Consider the following 26,071-nt stretch of genomic DNA (forward strand, 5'->3'; position numbering starts at 1 on the left):
GAAATCACAATATTTCCTCAAATTTAGTTTTTCATCTGGTTATAATATTCATTCGTACACCTTCCAAGTGTTGCACAGTGCAATAAAACAGATTGAACTGCAATAAATTGCAGGAACACCGCAAATCTAGGGCATATTGAATTTTCGGAAACTAAAATAAAAATTCAGCTTGCTTTTACTAGTTTTCTTTATGGGATTAATGTATTTGAAGAATTATAGTCCCGTCGCTCTAATTTCCGGTAGCCAATCGCGTTGCAGGTCGGCTACATTTAAACGTATACGTCTTGTGATTCGCAGGTGAGGACGTTATTCATTTCTTAAGGCTCGATAAATACTTAATATAATCGCCGGCCATTTTGACTCTTTCGTTGGCGTTCGCAGAAAGCACACGAAGACATTTGCCGCTCAATTATTTGCTGAATTACAGTGCGTTTCATTTATTGTCATAGAAGTTACGACATGATAATGTTTAACGGTGAGGCAAATAGATTCCTCGTATGGTAGCTCGGCAACGAAAGAACAAAAAATGGCGAACGATACTACCTATCTAGACTTTATAGAGCCTTCACTTCCTAAGACCTAAGCAAAGAGGAGGAGTCACGCCGGAAATAACAGCGTCGCGACTATAGATATGCTATTCACATAATTTTGCATTTTTGTATATTTATATACTTTTTCCAATTTATTGGCTTAAATAGGCTATACAGTTAAAATTTCTTTATAAGGTAAAAAAAAATAATCCGTCTTCACCTAGAAATTGTTATAAAGTAATAAAGTGATTGTTACTAGTTGTGAAATAATAAAGATAAAAATTAAAGTTCTTGTATATTAAAGGCTAGAAATTATTAATCGCCTCATAAAATTTCCATATTGTTCAGAAATATATCTTTATGGACAGTCCATATATCTCAAAATGCAACAATTCGTCAAATAGCATAAATCTCTCAAGATAAACTGGGAAACAATGTACAGGAAATCAATATTATGGAGGCAATGACAGGATTCAACCACTAACATTTAAAAAATGAAAGGTTTAATCATAATAATCTGTTAAAATAATATTTTAATTTCGCACTATCATCAATATCCAATGCCGAAATTCATTACGATTATTTTAGCACTATCAGTTTTCTTAACGACCAAAAATTTTGTTCACCAATTTCTTTCCCTTTTCTACTACTGAATCTACCCATTGTACAAATGAGGAACTTTTTGCGTTCGCCAATTGTTTCGGAGCATTGCCTACTGGAGGCAAGAAGTTTCCACACTTCGGGATCCCTTGCGGCATCGGAGGCAGGTCTTCTGGTTCTCCAACTTGTATTACGAACGACATTCCGGCCACGTGATGAAAGAGGAAGTGACAGTGGAACATCCAATAACCTGGAAATTGTAAAATATTATAGTGAACACAAAAAACTCCGAACGTGGGCTAAGCCAGTTGAATGCTCGTCGAGACGCACTGTTGCCTGACACAGCGGCACAGAGAAAGCGACAAAGACGGAAGATAGTAGCGGCTTTATCAGATAAGCTTATAATTGGACAGTGGATGCGGGATGACTTATCATTGAATGTAGGTGCACATTTACTATATGTTACTTTTTTTTCATTCAGACCATTGGTTCAACAGGTTTTAAACGTAAACAGACGACGTCAACATGCTACTGTATCTCCGTACATTCAGAAGGCAAAGAAAAATAACGTACTGTAGTACATAGCTTCCAAGTTCAGTCCTCGTCATCATTGATGCAATTACCAGCGTTGCAGTAAACGACGATATATTCTCGTAAGTAGTCGAAGCAGAATCGTCTTTGCCTATCGCTTAAACAGTTTCTGTATAGAGAGAATTTCTGAAGAAACCCTCTAAAATGTGGATCACTCAATTTCTTCAGAGGAATATTTGCACTGAGCATCATGTTGCACGTGTCGTTAGACCCGCACAACTAAATGATGATGACGCTGATGATGATGATGATGATGATGATGATGATGATGAATTCTCAGATTTCATTTGAACGCATTTTCTGTACGATGTACTGTTGCAATGTTTCTCTATAGCCTGAGTTGTTCTGGATTTTATTTCAATTTTACATACATTACACACGATATTGTCTTCGTTAATACATAAAATGTCACTCTCATACTTCTTAATTGCATTTCGTATCTCTGAGGGAATTTAACGTTTTGCCATTATGAATGGATCGGCACAATACTATTCAACGCGTACTAAATACTTGAGCAGGATTACACAACTGCACACATTGCGTTGCAATGTTACTATGAACGGACCGAGGTTCCTTCGTTATGTACGCTGCTGTACTCGCCAGGTATACAAAATACAGACGACGCGGCACGTGCCATATACTCTGATACGAAACAATTTCACTTTTCCTTAAGTCATCCCGCATCCACTGTCTACTTATAATAAATATAGAGATTGAATTGTAAGAAATGTCATTAATTTCACAGCGTTATTATTTGGGGTATTTCAAACAAAAATATTTAATAGAAATATTCTCAATTTTACTCCGTTTTTGAGTTAAAAATTTTTGTTTTATATAAAACATTTTATAGCGTGTGTTGGAAAAGCCATTGATTTAATTCACAATATGCTCAGTCAGTTTAAGAGAGCAGAGTATTGTAATAATAAATAATAGGAAGAATTTTTGCTTTGTCCTTTAAATGTTCAGCAATTTTATACGAACAGATGTAGTTGAAGACTAGATCTCATGAAGGGATCGAAGAGATAAGTGGAAAATATACAGGGTGGCACACGAAATATCATACCATTTATTTTGATATAACACGTATTGATTTGTATTAAAGCTTTACAAAATTACACTGAATTAATAATTAAGATTTGGAATTTTATATCCAATGCAGAACATGCTCCATATGACCGCCGTTTTTCCTCACAATCTCTTGCAAACGAACCCTCACATTCGTCACCACTTTTCGACATAAGTCTTCAGGTAGTGTCTTCTTGCATCCACTAGCGCAGTTAGAAACGTCGAAACTACAATATAACAATTTTAATTAGATAATTAAATGATATGACATTTCGTGTGACACCCTGTATATCAGTAACTTGTTCAGCTACAACTTGCTCTGAGTTCGTCAGCGACAGTGTGGTAGCTGTTACCCATTATACGTGCACCCCCCCAAACTGTACACACTAGAAAATTAAATATTAAATAAAGTACATAACTGAATATAAAATATAGTCACAGAGATGTTTGACAATCACATGTTTGGGGAAATTTAGTGCCGTTCTTACAATATTTTCAATTATTAATTGATTAAATTAAGGAATGTTAATTGAAAACGTTCTCGGGCTTCCAGCCAGGTAATAAGTTGGTGATCCACCGACGTTTCGAGGATGTTCATCTTCCTAATCTTCATGGTTAACTGGTAATTAGGGGGTTATCTTGCTCCTTATTTATAGTGCCGGGGAAGTAGTCAGTCGCCTGATATGACCCTAATTCCAGTTAACTCTGAAGACGAGAAAGATGAACATCCTCGAAACCTGGCTGGAAGCAAGAGAACGTGGAATTATCACGTCCGTCGCCAGGAAAGCTTCAGTAGTTATTTTAAGGAATGTTAATTTTTATTATGACGTCATGGAGAAATGACGCATTGCAGATTGTTCCATTCTGTATGCTATAGAGTAGCAACTAGCGGTGAAGAAAACGTCTATCTTCTGCTTTAATGTGCCACTTGATATAAACAGCAATAAAAATGAAATACAAACGCTTAGAATAGACTTTCGAGATTAGATACCGGTAAAAATTATCGATGATAAAATTTTTTACTATGTTGAATGTCAATTAGTCGGACGTTTGTGAGATGGACAGTAGAGCTGAGAGGAAATGTTATGGCACCAACCTGCGCGAAGATTTAAATTGCCGGCCAGCAGGGTAGAGGAGTGGGGGTTGTTTGAGTTACGGTTCCCAAGCTCAGAGAGGCAGGCATATCCGTTTCATTTCTTTCTAAAAACATTCGTCTTACCTTAGTATCACCACTTTCCTACTCAACAGTCCGAAGGTACCTAATGGAATTACGCCCGCTATTCCATATTTATATTTTTATTCTCCGTCCGAATCAGGCGACTGATCTGTGCTGGAATCAGATATCCGTAAGTTTATGGAAATGTTCTCCAAAATACTGTCCATCACGTGTAATTTTATTGTTCTCTCTACTTTCTTCACATAATCATACACTGATACCCATTCTTGGAAGAAGCGATTGCAGAGTCTTCCTCTGCTTATGCGTAACGTAGAAATTATAGATGTCTTCTTAAGACTTCCTTATCAAAACTGTCTACAGCTGCAACAATCTTCTTCTTCGGCTGTGATTTTTCCGGACTGGAGAAAGAATCTGCTGTTCCTGCCTCAATATTTTCCCCTTCTTTCCTGATTCTTGCCAAGGTTCTCTTTGAAATACCAGTGGCAGCCAGTACTCTTGCACACACGCTTTTCAATGGAATTGGTATTCCATTTACAGCCTCTTCTGACATGAATTTCCATACATTGTATGCTATTTCATGTCCTTGACTATGAACTACTCTATGATTTTACACCTTAGACAATGCCATAATGAGGGCGCTCAGAAGGACAATGTTTTCAGTATTAGCAATAGCGGTAGTAGCAGAACGATCTGAACACTCGGAATGCTAGTAACCAACTAACCCATCACCCTCCAGTTAAGTTTGAGGGTGAGTCCAAGCAAACGAAATAAAATGCGTCCCTCGCGCTGGTGCCATAACTTCTCGTCCGGGCTCTAGCATCTTCCCCTTCACCGTTGCTAGAGTGTGAGTAGAGGGAAAAGACCTATCAACCAAACTGAAATGGGGATTAGTAATGGAGGGAAAATTGTTAGCTTTTTTCCTTAAGGTGTAAAACAAGAATTCCTGGACTATAAGTCTTAATAATTCCTTTCCATGTAGATGAATAATCCCCTGTTAAGGGCAGTGATGCCTTTACCTGGATTGTCGGCAACGATTCTTACAACTGTGTAGCCCTCAGACGGGACAGCAACCGTGTCTTTGAGAACTGGAGCCACAGACAGTTGCTTGGATTTGTAAATGGCTGCTACATTTTTAGCATCATTTGTGAGGCCTATATCCATAACGTTGAACGCGAAACCATGTAGATGTAGTGGATGGCTTATACCTCCTGCGTTAGCTGAAATAATAAGATATCAAATACAGTACAGAGTGTTTATTTATTGTTTACTGTTAGTAAAATTAATTGCCTGATGCACGTGTTTTTTTAAGTTAGTAAAATTGCATTACTTTTCTTTCTTCTTGTGTGGAGAGACATCTACTTCAATTAGAGGAGAGTTGGGTAGTATCGGGCATCGGGTAATATCGGACAGTGATGTTTCTTTCATCTACCACCAGATGGAGTACCTAAGTGACATGGTTACGTTACTGTATGCGACATCTGAACACTGCTACTACCATCTGGTGGTAGATAAAAGAAACATCACTGTACTACCATCTCGTGGTAGATGAAGGAAACCACTGCATGTTCTATACAGTCTAGGTCACAGTCTACTATATACAGTCACGAAGCTTGAGTTTTGAGGGTGCTAGAAACAATAGACTGTGACGGTTCTATTTTGTATTGCCTGTAATGAGGCGATATTAGCGATCCTAGTGGTGAGCAACTACCTAATGTTTGCATATTTACTACGTATTGAGCTTCGCGACTGTATATACTAGACTGTGGTCTAGGTACTGTTCTCCAACCAGGAGATAAACCGTGAAAGGAATGTGCTTACTATTGCGTCATCTATTGGAGCGAAGTAGATAGATAATATTATCGTTATAACGTCAGTTTAAAAACCATGCGCTCTCCTGCATATGTTATTTCCTATAAGGAGAGATTGAAAGACCAGGAAATTAACAGTGATCTAATTTTGTAACTAGGGTACTATAAATATGTGTGTAACAATGTTATTGTTTGTGTTGTGAGAGCAAGACAATAGAGATACGAGTACCCACGTGTGTGACCTTATGACATCTTATGACATCAACATTCATTCACAGCATTACCCCGCTCCGTTTCATTCCGCAAAGACTTTCTCGTGGTTGGAGCACGGTACTTACTTAGGCTACTTACTTACTTACAAATGATTTTTAAGGAACCTGCAGGTTCATTGCCGCCATCGTTCCCTATCCTGAGCAAGATTAATCCAGTCTATAACATCATATCCCACCTTCCTCAAATCCACTTTAATTTATCCTCCCATCTACGTCTCGGCCTTCCCAAAAGGTCTTATTCCCTCCGGCCTCTCAACTAAGAATCTATATGCATTTCTGGATTTACTAAATCTGAAGTGATAAATGTGTGTAATCAATATGTATATATTTAAGAGAAATTTCTAAAGACAGTGGTTCAAAATCCACAAACGATTAGGGAAAACGCGGAAATTCTAGTTGAAGCAAGTAAAGCGATAGGGTTGGAAGTAAATCCCGAAAAGACTAAGTATATGATTATGTCTCGTGACCAGAATATTGGACGAAATGGAACTGTAAAAATTGGAGATTTATCTTTCGAAGAGGTGGAAAAATTCAAATATCTTGGAGCAACAGTAACAAATATAAATGACACTCGGGAGGAAATTAAACGCAGAATAAATATGGGAAATGCGTGTTATTATTCGGTTGAGAAGATTTTGTCATCTAGTCTTCTGTCAAAAAATCTGAAAGTTAGAATTTATAAAACAGTTATATCACCGGTTGTTCTTTATGGTTGTGAAACTTGAACTCTCACTTTGAGAGAGGAAGAGAGATTAAGGGTGTTTGAGAATAAGGTTCTTAGGAAAATATTTGGGGCTAAGCGGGATGAAGTTACAGGAGAATGGAGAAAGTTACACAACGCAGAGCTGCACGCATTGTATTCTTCACCTGACATAATTTGGAACATAAAATCCAGACGTTTGAGATGGGCAGGACATGTAGAACGTATGGGCGAATCCAGAAATGCATATAGAGTGTTAGTTGGGAGGCCGGAGGGAAAAAGACCTTTGGGGAGGCCGAGAGGTAGGTGGGAAGATAATATTAAAATGGATTTGAGGGAGGTGGGATATGATGGTAGAGACTGGACTATTCTTGCTCAGGATAGGGAACAATAGCGGGCTTATATGAGGGCGGCAATGAACCTCCGGGTTCCTTAAAAGCCAGTAAGTAAGTGGTTCATGTTCTGTACAGTCTAGGCAAAATACTTACAATTTATTGAACAGTACATCGGGCTTATGTGAGGGCGACAATGAACCTCCGGGTTCCTTAGAAGCCAGTAAGTAAGTAATTAAGTACAGAAGTATGGAATTGTGCCACACTTACATTCGTCCAGGATGGTAAATTCTACTACTGCCCCAAGCTTTATTTTCAAATTGTGAAAGCAGGAGCACAGGTCCTTGTTGCATACTGCTGACCCATTCGACGCCAGAGGACAGTAAGCGTCAGCAGGGATGTCTTTCCACTGACTTAATGGTGGAGATTCTGGCAATTGATTGAAAATGTTGTTGAACCAGAACATGGTATCCGAAAAATCGGGTCCAGGGCCTGAAAGCAATGAGAATTGAACTTTACTAATGAATATACGCTTCAGAATGTTCTGCAATGCTTCCTTCTATGTTAATTTTCGCAATATTCGTAATATACAGAAGAAATATTGTGAAGTTGTTATGCAGAGTGATTCGGGAAGAAAAGTGAATATTTTAGAGGGTGATAATATTGACTTCAGAATGAAAAAGGTTCATATAAACATGTGTCCAATTTTCGATTCGTGTGGAGATACAGCTGTTTGCATGTTATGTAAAACAAGTATTCAAGTGGTATGAAGGAGAAACAAATAGCTATGTACTATTGACTACCTAAAAATGAAAGTAAGTATTGCTCTTCTAAGATCGTTTGAGGTTACCACTGTTCATAATGTATGTAGACAAACAGCTGTTTGTAGTTTCCTTGGCTGCAAGGATATGCAAGTTCCTCCAGTATGACGGAGCTGCACTATATTTTAATCGTCAGATGACACATTATCTAGATTTTGCGTATCCCGAACGATGGATCGGCCGTGATGATCATCCACTAATGTCTCCAGACCTTATTCCATCTACTTTTTTCTATGAGGATGGATGAAGGGCGAAGTGTACAAAAACGATGTAAACACAGGTGACGAATATATCGCAGAACTAGAAAACTATCACACAGGCTTTACGGATTTCCGGTTTCGCGGTTTATGAGGTAGTTCATGGTTTAATTTAAAGGTCGAATCATCTGTTACAAATGCTTTTTCTTTCTTTTTTATTTACTCTTCTATTGTTTCCTGGTATACGCCTAGTTTTTGTGACGGGAGCCCCCAGTGAGGGGAATATAAATAAATAAATAAATAAATAAATAAATTAGTAATTAAGTAAATGAATACATGAACAGATGACTAAATGAATAAAAAAATAATTAATAAGTAAACAAACTACAAATAAATAAATATATAAATAAATTACTAATTAAGTAATTAAAATAATGAACAGATGAGTAAATGAATGGAAATATAATGAAATAAATAAACAAAGTACAAATAAATAAATACAATGTTAGGAATATGGCCACATTGTTACTGGTCTGTCAGTTCCTCACCCTCTTCACCACTCCCTAACATGTGACAAAAGGATCTAACCCTGTTGTCAGGTAGTAATTTTTCATAAAATCAGCTATCCTTTTAGCATTGCTGTGAAAGAATCAGTCACGCTGAGGGCAGACTTTGGACATTTTTCATTCCTCTTTTACCCCTTCCTTCTTTATAGGCTGAACGGTCCACTATGAGTAATACATTAGTCAATATTCAGCAAATAATTTTGTAGAATGAAGAAAAATCGTAAAGGTAGCGCCATAACATGCTATAATACTTGGGGACATGGAGGTAGAGCCCCATACTTCCTTGATCTCGACACTAGAGTGAGGTGGTGTGATCAGTACCACACTCAGACACGCTTTTACCCCCGGGAAAGACCCGGTACTCAATGTGACACAGTCCGCATTTCACGAGAAGTTCCGAGCAAGGAATGCGAGTTATTCACTCACTCTTACAACCTGCTCCCGACACGGAACCGGCCGGCCATTGACTGAGCCTTGCTTGTTCCAGCGGCCAATGACAACACTCCCATCCACCTGCTCCTTCAAGCACGCTGGCTTACTCGCTCCTCTTACCCTGCAAGGACCGTACTCCCCTCGCAGGGATCCTCTCGTGAAAATTGGACAGTAGGAGGCTGAGTGAACCTAGGGACTGTTCTGGAAGTTTGACAACAAGAAAATCCCGACAATACTTGGGATCGAACCCCGGATATTCCAGTCCGTAGCTAGCTGCTCTACAAACTGAGCTACTCGACTATCAGTTTTATAGAAGCATGAGTAAAAAAAAATTATAAGTTATTTTGGACTATATTTAAAAACTTTTGCGTCCTTTTTCCAGGTTTTTACGTCATATTTTGGTATTTTTAGGGCATATGCATATTTCCATTTCCACAGTTTCAAGGTCATAGAAATGCCAGTCCTAGTCATAATCCTTATGAGGCAATATAAAATTCGATTAATTTTCCCTGCCACATGAATGTCTAGCTCAGATATTGTAAGACTACTTAAAACGAAGTCACATACGGTTGAAGGTAAAATAATAGTCTTTTTTGACTTTGGGGAAATAGTAGCCCATCCTCAAGACGAATTCGATGTCCGGGTCTGGAACCAACACATTTTTGTTGATTGGCACGGCGCTCTCCAGATGGGTCACGCATAACCCATTCTGCCCCTTTGCACACGTGGCGTTCTCCGGGTTCAACACCTGCAAACAGAATGAGAAACAAGATATTTCAGAATTTTTGAAAGCGTAGCGTTATCCAAATGTGAAAATGTGGTAAACGAAGAGACCGGCAAAGCATTTCACAGGACGAAAGTGAGAGGAGAAAAGAGAAATTAAAAAAACCAAAGGATAAACAGAAGAGATAGAAATTAAAACAGAGTAATAAAGAAATTTATGTAACCAAGTGTCACAAATATGGAATACCGCTTAGCGCTGTATTACAGATCTCACATTTTAGTCGGCCTGGTTGATGCAGTTGGTATAGCGCTGGCCTTCTATGCCTGAGGTTGCGAGTTCGACCTCGGGCCAGGTCGATGGTATTTAAGTGTGCTTAAATGCGACAGGCTCATGTCAGTAAATTTATTGGCATGTAAAAGAACTCCTACCTGACAAAATTCAAGCACACCGGCGACGCTGATAGAACCTCGGCAGTTGCGAGCGTCGTTAAATAAAACATAACATGTAACATTCATTACATTTTATCTCTGCCGGTCAGCGACCGTTAAATTTCAAATGGCTTATCTTAGTCGTGAGCGTCAGCGTATTAAAAAGTATTGCTACCTTTGTGAATTTCAGAGAGAACTGACGATATGTAGGAAATTCCCTTATTCCCAGTTTGAACCCGTTGGGGTGTCATCGTGAGCCGAAATTTCTCTCTCTATCGGTCGAACCAAAGAATCAATATATACGTGTATAATTTAATTTATATTGGAAGATTTTTACCCTTTGACCGCTGTACATTCGATTATATCATACACGTGTTTTCTAATTATGACTTGATAAATAATAATAATAATAATAATAATAATAATAATAATAATAATAATAATAATAATAATGGCTTTATTTAACCTGGCAGAGTTAAGGCCGTAAGGCCTTCTCTTACACTCAACCAGGATTCAAACTTGCTTACACAGTTGAACATAAAACTGGATCGGAATTGAGTAATTACTGTACATACTGATACAATTTAGGTACATAATGAGATCAAAAGAGGTAGTTACATAAAATTTACCTCATAAAATAAAAATAAACATAGTTAAATACATATTAATATTGTTAGAATCAAACACGAATCACATAAAATCAGAAGCCGATAATTCAATAAAAAAATGTACAGAGTAAAAATAAAAATGAACACATTAGTATACATATTAGTATTAGATTAGAATTAAGTAAGATTTGCATAATTAAACCAGAAACCGACAATTGAATAAAATTTACACAAAAAGTAGAGTAATAATAAAAAACAACAACACAGTGGGATACATATTGGCGTTATATCTTACAAATTCAGAACATGTTAATTATATACAGAATACAGATGCAGTATAATTTCGTAAGAACTCATTGTTTAACATAAATAATAATATTCTGAGAGACATGTATTTTATAAATTAAGAGATTGTTCTTTCCACAACGCTTAACAAACCGTACTACGTTGGCAACATGATTGCACAGATAGAAATTCGCAATGATACATTTCTGGACATAAAGGACAAAATTTTGAGAGAGAGATATAGGTTATTTTAGAATAAATGCAGTGCTATTTTCAGTGAGCTTACGTATATTGACATACTACATTAGGAACATGACAAAAGTATCATACGCGTACACTTCTTTGGTTTCCCTTTTATTACATAAATATAAAAATGTTTATGTGTGCTTACTCGAAAACAAGTTACGTCATTTACAATGTGAAAAACACGAAGTTTCCCTAGGTTTTTGAGTGACTGTCCATGAGCTTTATTTTAATACGGCCATTGCAAATGCTAGTTACACTGAAACTGCAGTTGCTTAAAATCAATAGGTATGTCAGTGCATATCATAGGAATATATGGGATAACAAATCTTCTCCTAGCGTTTATATTGTAATTACGTACTATTAAATTTTGCGCGAGTTTTTTCACACCAATTCTTGTTCCATTCCATACTTATGGTGGGTCAATTTTTCGCAATAGTACTATTAGTGATTCGACATGAAGTATTAATAATTATATGGTGGCAATCCTTGTGGTTTCAAAGAATTCAAGAAAACAGTTGAACAAACACAGCTTGCTCACTATGTACAACCGTATCGAGAAATTCATAATACAGTCCTGGACTGTGTAAAGATACTTAGGGGAATATGGGGCAGGACGGGTATAGCCTCTATCTTCCCAACAAGTAGTGCAATCTACCGAATTTTTTTTTTAGAACTTCATCAACTCATGTAAATATATCATCACACAACACACTTACTGCCATTCCTTGCATCTGTTGTATGTTATTTGGTTGCTGCATGATATTGTATCATTCATTTGCAACTTTAATGTGTTCTCTTGTCACACGTAAGTAGAAATGAGATTTATTTAGATAATCTATTTTAATGTCATATTATAGAGTGCTTACCTGGCTTTTAATTCCGAAACTTTCTTAAATTTCGTGCGTTATTTTTCCTGCCAATACCTCATAACTTAGAAATTGTGACTATGGGGCAAAACGGGGTGGGGCATAACAGGGCAGTACCCCGTCCTGCCCCACGTCATATTTAATTAAATTTCACCTCCTGTAATGGGTTGTTCGTTCTGTTGTTTGTCAGATGAAAGTTGGATTAGATGCGTATCATATCTGAAATGGGCTCACAATTGTTGCGCAGGAGTAGACAATGAAGACGAGGATGCCACGCACATTTGCGTATTTTGCGAATGACTTTTTCTCAAGTATACTTGTAAATTTTTGTAGTATTCACACTTTCAGTATATAAGTTTTGTCACTTTTGCCATTTAATTATTTAAAAAAATAGATACCCCATTTTGCCCCATACGTGGAGCAGAACGTGGCAAAACACACATTTCGAAAAACTAATTTATTTTAAGGTTATAATGACCGGATTTCACTCGAAGTGCATATTTTTTTACTTGTTTACAGTGTAATAAAAGCATATATATATATATCATAAAACGCATACATTTACATTATTTGTTACCAAATAAAAACATTCAAACATTAACTACCCCATCCTGCCCTATGTTCCCCTATTGCATGAATTATCTAGATTTTGGCCTTCATGGTGTATCAACAAAGTTATTTTTTCAACGGCCTTGTGAAAGTCGTTGTTGAATACAACAGACAATAATAAAGAACAATTAACTATAGAAGATTGCACATTAATATTATGCATGAATGTTTGATCGTATCAATTTTTATTTTTATTTTTTTAATTAATTTAACATCCATTTGTGAAGTTTTAATGCAATGTTGTTCTCTGTGTTATGAAAGTTAAATGTGCAAACTTTGGCAAATATTGGTCAAAGCGTGTAGATCTGTATAGAGAACATACAAACATACATACCCACATTCACTTTTATATATTAAGATAAATAAGTAGGTAAAGAAAGAAAGAAAGAAAGAAGGAAAGAAAGAAAGAAAGAAGGAAGGAAGGAAAGAAGGAAGGAAGGAAAGAAAGAAGGAAGGAAAGAAAGGAATGAGTGAGTGAAGTTAATAAGGAAGGGAAGGAGTGAATAAATGAACTAACCTATGAATGAACGAAGTAATTGATGAATGAGGAATAAATAAATAGATCTAAAAATAAAGGAATAAATAAAGAAAAAAAAATATAAATAAATAAATATTACCTTACTCTCGCCAGCAATATCCTTAACTTTTGTGTTGTTTTCAAGGCGTTGAATAATATTTACTTTCGCAGAAATACTCAGACTTGAACGTGTTTCTGACATGATGCCTTACAGGGGCTTCAATTCTCGTTACAACAACAGAGCACTTTGTACTATTTTATTTTTCTTTGACTCAAACGCTTTCTACTAAATCGACGGAGCTGTGTATGCGGAGACTAAGAGTCAGGCGGAAAGGAAATGAACGAATAAGAGAGATGTTAACGTAAATATTTTAAATACTTATATTCTTTATTATTCTTACAATTCCGGTGGGGTTGAAGACATCTGCCTCCGGCACTGAAGACTTAGGTAATGCCGAGTTTGCGCCCTCGTACTGCAGGACGGCCAGCTGGTAGATGTTATCCAATGCGCAGGGCCCCATGCCTTGCACCTTGATCCAATAAGACTTGATTTCATTCGTCGCATTCAACACGAAGTCGTACCGCTCACCTGAAATTAACACGAGGGGAATTATTATTATTTTCAACAATTGTTGTGCGTTCAATGATGAAGGAGGTAAATATTTGGACTAGATGGGACTGTGAAAGTCTGTTATACACAAGGTAAACCGTACTATATTTTCAAGGATATTTGTGATATTCAGATTACTGTCATTAATAATTACTATTTACAAACTTATACCTTTATCTCAGTTATATATGAACCATTGAGAGCAGAAGTGGTGTAAGTCAAAAATGGGTAATGAGGGTTAAAGTAAACATTCTGAAAAATACAGCGCAAAGTAGCAATCAATATTCAATTTATTTAAACTATTAGTAGTTAGTGAATAGCAAGAAGGACATGTTAATTGCTATTTTGCGCTGTATTTTACAGAATTTTTACTTTAAACCTCATTACTCAATTTTGACTTACACCACTTTTGCTCTGAACGGCTCATTTAGACAATACTTAAAATCTGTACGATGAATTTTCAAAATTAAGGTATATAGGGTGGAAGTGAAATAACCCTGCAGATTGAAAGGGGCGATAGGGTACACTTAAAGGAATATAAAACTATATTACAGTTTGTAATTAATTCACGGTTAATTACAAAATTAAATTGCAAGTTTCAGCAGTCCGGCAACATCGTCGCTAACACAGTAATTTGTCTTGTATTCATAAAGATCTAAAAGCTCAACAAACTCAGATGTCTCTGTAAACGAGCCTCCCTTTCTCGCTATAACGTTGTAATCTGTTCGTAACGTTCAGTGGCTTGAAATTAATTGTTTTTCAATTAAATTTACAGGAAAACCGTCCACGCTATTGAAATACACCAAAGGAATAAATTATTATTAATCAGATTTTATATCGATGTGGATAAAAGTCACGATCCTACTCGCAATAGTTACAGAATAAGAGGGTGTTAAACATTTGGGGAAAAACATTTTTTTCTTAGAAAAGTATGAACTTTTCACCAATATGGTATATTTCCTGCGGATAAAAAACGATCGGGGAATGATATCGACCAACGACTCCATTCTAGCTGTTGCTGACAAAAACAAATTACTTTGGTATAATGCTTCATAAGTGATACCGCAATGTGGATTAAGATTTATTGACTCCATATTCGGTTTCATGACGTATGTCGAAGACTTCCAGTTCCCGGACACATCTTATCTGTTCAAATATTAGCAGTCTTAAGCCAACTTCATATATCCTATTGAACTTCAAGGAACATGAAGTAATTCTGCTTACCTGAATATATGTCGAAGTAATCAATTACGACCGGCTTCACGGGATTAGCGTCCGTAGCAATGAGGGTGAGGTTGTGGCCCTCGAAGCTGATCCTGGTGTGACAATGGCTGCAGGTGGCCGCAATAATCCTGAGCCTGTATCTTTTCCCTGGCTGCACGTGGAATACGGTATACGGCGTTATCGTGGAGTTGCCTGACTTTAAGTCCTGAAATAGAAACATTCTCTAACTGGGAACTTGAGACATTTATAAAAACTGTTAAAAAGTGTATATTTTAAGAGGTGATAGAACTGATCGAAACAAGTAATAATAGCTAATAAACCTGTGTACTAAAATCAATATCTTCTAAGATATTAGAACTTAATTCTTCATAGCAGATGCTAAAGATTACAAAAGTAAATAAAAATATAAATGTAACAAAACAAATTGATATACAGCATGATTCACGAGGATTTACCGTCCTTTATTTCCGAAGACAATCTGAGCAAAAAAAAAAAGTGTAGTATAAACATTTGTCCTAATCTCAATATTCTCAGAATTACATTAATTTGAAGTTGTTTGTAAAATACCGTTATTCCCTAGTTTTAAGTATAAAAGAATATTACAGATAAAGAATGAACTATTCAGGAGTATTATTTCTTTAATTAGCTAGTATTCTGAAGCTAAAAATGTGTTGTGAATTCCATAGTTGCTTCGTACAGATTTTTTTTTTTTTTTTAGATTTTAAACTATAAAATTACATTTTCTTACTCATTCATCTTAACAATTGTTATAAATCACACCACTCTTGTAAATTCTTTAAGACTGTGCATTAGGATGCATAATTAAACTGTAAACAATCAATTTCCCAAACAACAAATTGTAACAAATTTTGTGATAAGTGCGTTGGAATGATGTAATTTTTAGTTAAAAATTAGAAAAATAAAATCTGTACAACTTACTTACTTACTTACTTACAAATGGCTTTTAAGGAACCCGAAGGTTCATTGCCACCCTCACATAAGCCCGCCAGCGGTCCCTATCCTGTGCAAGATTAATCCAGTCTCTATCATCATACCCCACCTCCCTCAAATCCATTTTAATATTATCCTCCCATCTATGTCTCGGCCTCCCTAAAGGTATTTTTCCCTCCTGTCTCCCAATTAACACTCTATATGCATTTCTGGATTCGCCCATACGTGCTACATGCCCTACCCATCTCAAACGTCTGGATTTAATGTTCGTAATTATGTCAGGTGAAGAATACAATTCGTGTAGTTCTGTGTTGTGTAACTTTCTCCATTCTCCTGTAACTTCATCCCGCTTAGCCCCAAATATTTTCCTAAGCACCTTATTCTCAAACACCCTTAACCTATGTTCCTCTCTCAGAGTGAGAGTCCAAGTTTCACAACCATACAGAAGAACCGGTAATAATAATAATAATCTATACAAAGCAATTAAAATACATTTTTAGCTTCAAAACACTAGCCAGTTAAAGATATGACAATTTTGAATAGTTCCTTCTCTATTTGTAAAATTTTTTTACCCTTAAAACTAAAGAAAAATAGGTATTTTACTAAAAACTTTAAATTAATGTAACTTTGAAAGTATTGAGATTAGGACAAATGTTTATGACATTTTTTGCTCAGAATGTTTTCGGAAATAAGCTCCGTATATATATTTACCATGATCTGACTTCCATACATCATAACTAGTCTTCGAAGTTCAGGTCCCGATGAAGGAGATACAGGTTGGCCTATAGCGGAATGTTGGACAGAGGTGAGGGAACAGGATAGGGCATCTTTACGTTTTACTGTCAGGTTGAAGGTTTTTAGTACGTACTAGCACTGAAGCTGGGACAGTTGGGACTACGTGAAGTCATTGCAATGTCGAGAAGGAAATTCAACTGGAAGAAATTTTTTAACACACATTATTACATTCCTGCCAAAAAAACGTACACTAGAAATGAGTAATTTTATTTGAAATGGCAAAATGCGTCACAACTGCTAAAAAAACAGCCTTAATTATGGAGTAAAATATATAATGACATGTTTTTCAAGTACCGGTATCTATATTTAAAATTATACCGTTTAAATCAAAATTAGAAGTAGAAGATATTTAGAATATGTAATTTAAATTAGTGTTGTTATATTATATTTCACATACTCTATGTTTTAAATGAGTATCTTGTTAGTTTTTGATAACGGTATATCAGCACTGTGAGGCTGTAGTCTAGAAATGTAATGCAGACAGTGGTTTGAAAGATATGTCAAAATCAGATCGCTCTTGTACCACAGTAACTTCTGCGAGTAATATTGAAACATTTCTCAATATAATAAATATTTTTCTCTATATTTATTCAATTATAACTAAAAAAAAGACTTAAAACGAATAAATTGTCTAATATTGTCATAGGACGTGCACGCACCTTGTACCGACCTCGTCCGTTGATCAAGAAATACGTGAATATGTAGTTATTTGAATTTCTCATGCCAGGAAATTGATCCTCCTCGCTCCTATGGAACCAGTCTGTCACTAGGATCACGTGGTCAGGCTTGTCGAAGTCGTATAACTTCCCATTCGGAGAGTCTTCCTTCGGCCTTCTCACCACGAGGGATCCTTGCAGACCCAATACTTTTTGAGTTCCTTTCGACACAAAAGAAACACACAAATATAAGTGGCTCCTGCAACTACTTGGTTCTTGTTTTGACTCGGTTAATTTGTTACTGAACTCATAAATTAGCAATGAAACAAACATGATAAATATGCATAACTAATAAATGAATGAACTTCATGTACCGGTACTGTAAACTGTAAATAACTGGGAAAATACAGAGTGTCTCAGGAGAAATGTAAAATACCCCATGCTTAGGGGGCGGATGTTGATGACCTAAAAATCTACCAAAAATGATCATTAAAATACCCTTAAACTAACGGAAAAATGACATAAAATTAAAAGAAAATGACATTTAAATGTTATTCAAAGTACTCGCACCACATCTTCTAAAAATTAGTCACCTTGTTTCAATGACTGCCCTGCAAATCTCGGAGAGAGGAGGCAACTTCCTGGAAATTGGCTAAAATAAGGGAAAAGAGCATGCAAAAAATGGAGGTTTTAACGGAAAACTATACATCTTTATTACACAACTTTTAACACTGTATCACTTCGGAATATGTATGATAAGAACTTTCGTGTGTTAAGTATTATTAGCGTACCTTGTTAACATGTTTCGACCTATTTTCGGTCATCTTTCGGAACTGGTCGTTGTAGGTCTTGGCGCCTCTTGTTTCCTGTGTGGGTGTGTTCGTAGTGTAGAGTCTCTTACACTTACACATACGCTCTTTGACTCTACACTACGAACGCACCCACACAGGAAACAAGAGGCGCCAAGACCAACAACGACCAGTTCCGAAGATGACCGAAAATAGGTCGAAACATGTTAACAAGGTACGTTAATAATATTTAACACAAGAAAGTTCTTATCATACATATTCCGAAGGAAAACTATAGATATTAATGGGAGTTTACAGTGTGTTTCAGTGTGTGGTCCATGTCAGTGCCTTCATTCTCCGTCTCCTTCTTCCGCTTCTCACTTTTGTTACCAGACCTTTCAGATGGGGAAGTGTGAATGACAAAATAAATTGTGGGCGCAGCATGCATTCTTACAATCTTTGTGTTAAAAATAATCTCTACTACAGTAGACCCATGTTGGGAACACAACGTCCTGTCCAGGACACGGTGAAAGTTTTCCTCCTACCAAAGAAATTCTAAAGACACCCTCCTACCGACAAAAAACAGTGTTGGTCAAAGCCCTTACTTAAACTAAGCTGTTGTCAAGCATTTTATATTACTTCCGTTGTGTGAGGTGAAGCCTTCAGTGGAAAGAGGGATGGCCTTTAGAGTCGGTTCCAAACTATAAAACTCCAACTTCACTGTTATTCACTTATTCAGTAGGTAATTACTACTGACCTATACTCTTAGAATAAGATTTAACAGAACTATCGGTAAAGAAGAAATTAAAATGCATTCCAAATGATCTAAAAGTTCTTCAAAGTATTAAAAATGTCCAAAAAATGCCGAAAAAAAATAAAAATGACCTATTACTTCACCAAATGAAATACCAAATGCATTAGCTCATATCTTGTGAATGTCTTCTATAAATGTTAGTAATCGAATTAATTATAATGCCTATTAATAAAATATTTAGTTACATTGAATTGTAGAGGACTTACCATCATGGGAATGCCAGTAGAAAGTCCCCGGCTGGTTGGCATAGAAATTGTATCTGAATTTTGTGTCTTCTGGGATAGCACACTGAGTTACCATGGGGACGCCGTCGTTCCATTGCGTTCCCCTCTGAAATATCCCGTGCCAATGGAGAGTCGTGCTCCTGGCAGGCATTTTATTGTCAACATCCACCACTATTTCATCGCCTAAGCACACCTGAAAAAAATGGACGGATGCGTTGCTTTACTATGTTGCATATATTTACGTATATTTATGTTTTCTCCTTGTATGCCCAGAATTCTTCCATTTCTCTTGTTCCCCTTCATTCCCCTTGCTGTCCTCATATTCTCATATTTTCTCCAGATCTCGTCTTTCTTCTTCTATTTCCTTGTTCTCCTTGCACTCACCATATTTTCCTTTTCTCTCCCTTATCCTTCCTCTTTTCTTATTGCATTCCAATGTTGTTTTTGTATCCCCGTGTCCTCCTGGTCTTCCTCTTGTTATCCTTGTATTCTCCTTCTTCATTTATTCTCTTTTTTCATGTATTCCTTTTGATTGATTTATTGTATTACGAATTGGCAGATATGCCGTGTGGTTATGTGTTAACAAAAGTTAACAAAAAATACGAAATACGAAATACAATAGAAAGAACACAACAGGATTATTCACGAAGATCCTGCAATACTCCAGGAAATGTTTCCAAACATCACTAGCATTAATAAAATGCATAATAATAATAATAATAATAATAATAATAATAATAATAATAATAATAATAATAATAATGGTTTATTTAACCTGGCAGAGTGAATGCCATACGGCCTTCTCTAACACTCAACCAGGAGTAAAACTGCGTTACAAAAAACACTAAAAATTTACAAAGTACACTACGATTTTACACACAAAATGAATAAGATAATAATAATGTAATGTAAACAACAAGTAAGTAGAAATCAGACATGATTTAACATACAGAAAGAAAGGGAAAAGGATAATAAAATGTGAACAGCAGGTCAAAATAAATGAGACAAAGTATAAGAAATATAAGACAATTATTGATAATAATAATAATAATAATAATAATAATAATAATAATAATAATAATAATAATAATAATAGTAGTAGTTAGAAATTTTACTTGAAGCAAGTAAAGCGATCGGTTTGGAAGTAAATCCCGAAAAGACAAAGTATATGATTATGTCTCGTGACGAGAATATTGTACGAAATGGAAATATAAAAATTGGAGATTTATCCTTCGAAGGGGTGGAAAAATTCAAATATCTTGGAGCAACAGTAACAAGTATAAATGACACTCGGGAGGAAATTAAACGCACAATAAATATGGGAAATGCATGTTATTATTCGGTTGAGAAGCTTTTATCATCTAGTCTGCTGTCAAAAAATCTGAAAGTTAGAATTTATAAAACAGTTATATTACCGGTTGTTCTGTATGGTTGTGAAGCTTGGACTCTCACTCTGAGAGAGGAACATAGGTTAAGGGTGTTTGAGAATAAGGTGCTTAGGAAAATATTTGGGGCTAAGAGGGATGAAGTTACAGGAGAATGGAGAAAGTTACACAACGCAGAACTGCACGCATTGTATTCTTCACCTTACATAATTAGGGACATTAAATCCAGATGTTTGCGATGGGCAGGGCATGTAGTACGTATGGGCGAATCCAGAAATGCATATAGAGTGTTAGTTGGGAGACCGGAGGGAAAAAGACTTTTGGGGAGGCCGAGACGTAGATGGGAAGATAATATTAAAATGGATTTGAGGGAGGTGGGATATGATGATAGAGACTGGATTAATCTTGCACAGGATAGGGACCGATGGCGGGCTTATGTGGGGGCGGAAATGAACCTTCGGGTTCCTTAAAAGCCATTTGTAAGTAAGTAAGTAAGTAAGTAAGTAGTAGTAGTAGTAGTAGTAGTAGTAGTAGTAGTAGTAGTAGTAGTAGTAGTAGTAGTAGTAGTAGTAAAATAGTGAAGTACAAAGCAAAGAATGAATACAATATTTTTAGGTACACACAGTAAGGAAAATTATGATTATATGTAGCTCAAGTTATCACATTACAGATATAGGCTACTATTATCGGGAAATATTAAAATAATAAGACAAAATAGGTTAAATAGGCTATCACTAGAACATTAAAAATGTGAATTCGTGGAAACACGCAATACAACACTTGTCATAATATTCATTATTTCGATACTAGGAGGTTTTTCTATAATAAAGATAGCATTTTTATAATTCCAAAAGTGCCGCAGCACCAAGCACAGGGATTATATTGAAGGAGGGGTAGAAGGACTATGCCTTATATCGATGTAGATTTTGTTACTCTGACATTAAAAAGTTACAGGAGGGGAAACGATTATGGATAAAAAATACTCAAATTTAAATATGTTATCTTTTTAGTTCAAGGGAGTGGATGACACCCGATAACCTCCTCCCTTGAACTAAAAAATGTGCCCAAAAAGGAACAGATTTGTCTAGTATTGATTTAATCTTGACCAAATTCGAAGAACAGCGTATAAAGTTGGTAAGCTGCAAACTTATTTTTCTCTTTAGATGGGAGTCAAAGCGAGAGAAATGTAGGCCTATAGACAGAATGAAAATTAGTTTTAAAAATGGCTGTTATTCAAAATCAGTGTTGCGGCTAGTTAAACAAAGGAATATGTTCGTCTGGCGGACTTTCGTATGCAGAGTGACTAAACTTTTATCTATTAGAGCTGCGGATTCTCATAGAAATCGCGTTGATTTCAAATTTATTTTCGAAATGTTTCCTTTGCACAAAGTTTTCGAGTTAATCGCGAGATTTGAAATAAGCATACTTAACTTATATTACATAAATAACATTTATGCTTGTTAAACACTAATATGACATAATTAAAACTCAGAAAAATGAAAAGAATATCATAGCTGTTTTTATATTTATTATTGGTATTCATTCATTCTGTCAAAGGGCAGGTCTTTCATTGCAAACCCAGCATTCTCCAGTCTCTTATTTTCTGCCTTCCTCTTTGTCTCTTCATATGACCCATATATCTTAATGTCGCTATCATCTGATATCTTCTTCTGCCCCGACCTCTTATCCCGTTCACCACTCCTTCCAGTGCATCCTTAAGAAGGCAATTACTTCTCAATCAGTGACTCAGCGAATTCCATTTCCTCTTTCTGATCAGTTTCAGCATCATTCGTTCTTCATTCACTCTTTCCAACACAGCTTCTTTTCTTATTCTGTCTGTCCATTTCACACGCTACATTCTTTCCATATCCACATTTCAAATGCTTCTATTCGCTTCTCTTCACTTCGTCGTAATGTCCATGTTTCTGCCCCATACAATGGTACACTCCACACAAAGCACTTCACTACTCTCTTCCCTAATTCTTTCTCCAGAGGTCTGCAGAAGATGGTCCTTTTTCTATTGAAAGCTTCCTTTGCCATTGGTGTCCTCCTTTTGACTTCCTGGCAGCAGCTCATGTTACTGCTTATAGTACACCCCAAGTATTTGAAGCTGTCCACTTACTCTACTACCTCATTTAGAATTCGCAAGTTTATATTCTTTACTTTTCTTTCTATGACTATAGTCGTCGTCTTGTTGGCATTTATCTTAATTCCATACTGCTCACACCTGTCATTTAGCTCCAGTAACATATCCCTTAATATCAGATCCTCTTCTGCTAACAACGCCATATCATCAGCAAATTTTATGCACTTTATTCTCTTTCCTCCTACTATCACTCCTCCCATATTATTATTATTATTATTATTATTATTATTATTATTATTATTGTTGTTATTATTGTTATTATTATTATCGTTATAATTGTTATTATTACAATTATTATTTTTACAATCATTATGATTATTACTATTATTATTATTATTATTATTATTATTATTATTATTATTATTATTATTATTATGAGGACTGAAGTTGTCTTCTTTCATTTTCCTGCCCTAGCACAAGAGCGATTCCACTTCAAATCTATAAAGATTTCATATTACTATCTCCAATTTTTGCTATTTTTCGGACAATTTTAACTCTAAAATAAATTTGATCAGTATATGTTTTTCTAGAAATATAATTTTGACATATTAAATTACGAAAAATTCGAAAAACTATTTGTACCAATTCCTCGGATCTATCTCTGGTTCTAATTATTCATATTATTTTGTCTTCGGCTCAAATGATGAAAGGTAAAAATTGCAGTGAAATAGTGACATATTCTGCACAACAGGATTTGTGGTTTATCCACTTCTTTCACTGGACACCTCAATAATTTCAGGAGATACCTATATTTTTAAGTTATAAGAGAACATGCTGAGTATTTAATAATTATATACTGTAAAATATGCTTATTTTAATGCATGTATGAACACTGTGTTCATCATTAAACTATTATTGCTGAAATAATTTCTGGCACGAGCGAAATCCGGCCCGAGCCCCTACCACGCCATAGCGGAGAAGTGAGAAATGTGTTCCCAAATTGAAGCAGCCGAAAGCCGCCATTTGTTGGTAGAAAACGCGCGGGATTTCGAAACCGCTATTTGAATACGCGTTGTATTGCGTATCCGAAAGCTAAATGGTTTTATTTACAAGAACAAAACTTCCTTTGCGATTTACCTTTAATACCGTGTTTCTGCTATCAGCAGAGTTGCTACGTTTTCTGCGAGAGAAATCGGGATATCAGACGCTGACTGAAGACATTAGACTGATCATCACTCTATAGTTGTTTTCTGCAAAGTAGTGTTCGCGTGCTTATAATGTAATACTCGCCTCCTTGAGGAACACTAAAATACGAAAGACACACAATAGAGTGAATACTACAGGCTAATCGTTTTCTCTTTTATTAACCACGAATATGTTTTAACCATTCGCCACTAAATTAACTTTTCTTTATAGGAACCGGTATAGCAACAGTATATCGGACGATGAATCCATGTTTAAACATAGGTCACTAAACTATAGGCCTACAACGCAGGAATTGTATGTGTCTGTTATTAGTGTAAAATACCATATCAAAACGCTATCTTTTTTTTTTTTTTTTGCCACTCATCGCACCTAAAATATACAATGGTGATTAATTGCGAGAGCAGCAACTAAGTACCGAAAAGGATTAATCAACAAAGAGGTAGGACTAGCGGAACTATTATCTTGCGAGTAGAGTTGCATTACGGCAATCAGCTGGGTTACCTCACAGACTTACTAAATTTCCGCGGGTTACCTCTATGTTTACAATGCTAAATTTGAATAAATGAAAATATGGGATAATAGGAAATGCAGACTAACTTGTTTAAATAACGCAGGCTGTTATCGCTCAAATCGGGATTTTTTTATCAATCTCGACTCGCTTTATCGGGATTCAATTAGGCTGTCAGGCTTGTATAATTTTCTTAGGAACTCTGAATGTGAATATTCATAACCACGGTTAATACAAGAATTAATGTTTACTTTTTGCCGTAGGTTAAACTGCTGTGTGAAATTAAAAGCAGCAGTAGTGATAGTGGTAGTGGTGGTGGTAGTGGTGGCAGTAGTAGTAGTAGTAGCAGTAGCAGCAGCAGTATAAGAAACTGTTTCATTAATCCGTAACTAAGACAAGAGTCACTTTCAATCATTCAAATTAAATAATTAACGTTTTCTAATTTATACAGTTTCTGTACCTTAAAATTCAGCGAATAATTATTCATGTATGCACTGAAACATCAACTGTTTGAAGAAAATGAAGGATATGAAGTGGATGAAGAACAATAGCAATGTATATTGTAATAACGTAGTTTCAAGATAACAATTATCTTCGAAATGAGTTGAACACACTGAGTGACTCATTGTAGGGTAGAAATTCTCTCTTCGGATTGCACCTATCCACTTTCGGTTAAGGGAATCTCTACTCAGAGGAAACCTGAAGCACAAACAGTCATATAAGTATAATAGTTTGTCTTCTGTAACATAATTCGGGGCAAAAATCGTAGTAGAAATTAAAGATTAACTAATAAGTGAAATGTAACTTCCTTCCTTCTTTATCTTTACATCCTTTTTCATTGCTGCAATTAAAAAAACAGCACACGAACGAACCTGTACTTATTCAGTTCAACCAAGTAAATGGCCGCTCGTCGGCTGTTCAATTTGGGAGCATAACACTAGCGCCAGTGAGCGGTCAAGCGGTTATTTAGTAAGTCTGTGATCCGGCCACTGGAATACTGCATATCCGCCAGCAGCCATGGTTGCACTAGCGTGCATCTCTTACCCGCGGGTAAAAGACGCTAACCCAAGGGTGCAGGGTGTTGATGATCGCTACTTTAACTAATCACATAGGGCCGTGAGTAGAATTTTGAAGGGGAAAACATTTTTTTCATCAAGTAAGCCTAGGCCTAGTTCATAATAAACTGTATATTAACAGTCTTACTAATAAACCGTGTATAGTTTTTATACGAGACTTTTGCAGAGTAGAGACAGAATACTTTACTAATAAACCTTGCATAAGCAATGGATGTATAAACAGCCTGTAACTAAACAATGGGAATTACATTGCAGTAGTTATATACACAAAACCCCTTGTTTAAGAGTTGTATATAGAGAAAAAATGGCCGCCCCTCTAACAGCTGTTCGTAACGACTGTCATTTTACGATGATGGTCGCTTTGTAACCACAGA

The 26,071-nt window shown here is 36.0% G+C and overlaps 1 protein-coding gene across 2 annotated transcripts in view; it reads right to left on the reverse strand.

The window, feature by feature from the left end:
- Positions 1-204: 204 nt before the first annotated feature.
- Positions 205-26,071, reverse strand: part of LOC138695011 (uncharacterized) — a 46,127-nt gene continuing 20,260 nt past the window's right edge. For both annotated transcript variants that reach the window (XM_069819302.1, XM_069819311.1), the window contains 8 exons: positions 19,419-19,629; positions 17,614-17,831; positions 15,209-15,413; positions 13,776-13,963; positions 9,659-9,839; positions 7,346-7,567; positions 4,980-5,180; positions 205-1,380 (listed from right to left, as the gene is read on the reverse strand). In XM_069819302.1, the coding sequence (XP_069675403.1) occupies positions 1,133-1,380; positions 4,980-5,180; positions 7,346-7,567; positions 9,659-9,839; positions 13,776-13,963; positions 15,209-15,413; positions 17,614-17,831; positions 19,419-19,629 (1,674 nt within the window). In that variant the 3' untranslated portion in view covers positions 205-1,132. The remainder of the gene's footprint in view (positions 1,381-4,979; positions 5,181-7,345; positions 7,568-9,658; positions 9,840-13,775; positions 13,964-15,208; positions 15,414-17,613; positions 17,832-19,418; positions 19,630-26,071) is intronic.

Source organism: Periplaneta americana, chromosome 1 (assembly GCF_040183065.1).
Source record: "Periplaneta americana isolate PAMFEO1 chromosome 1, P.americana_PAMFEO1_priV1, whole genome shotgun sequence".
Classification (NCBI taxonomy): domain Eukaryota; kingdom Metazoa; phylum Arthropoda; class Insecta; order Blattodea; family Blattidae; genus Periplaneta; species Periplaneta americana.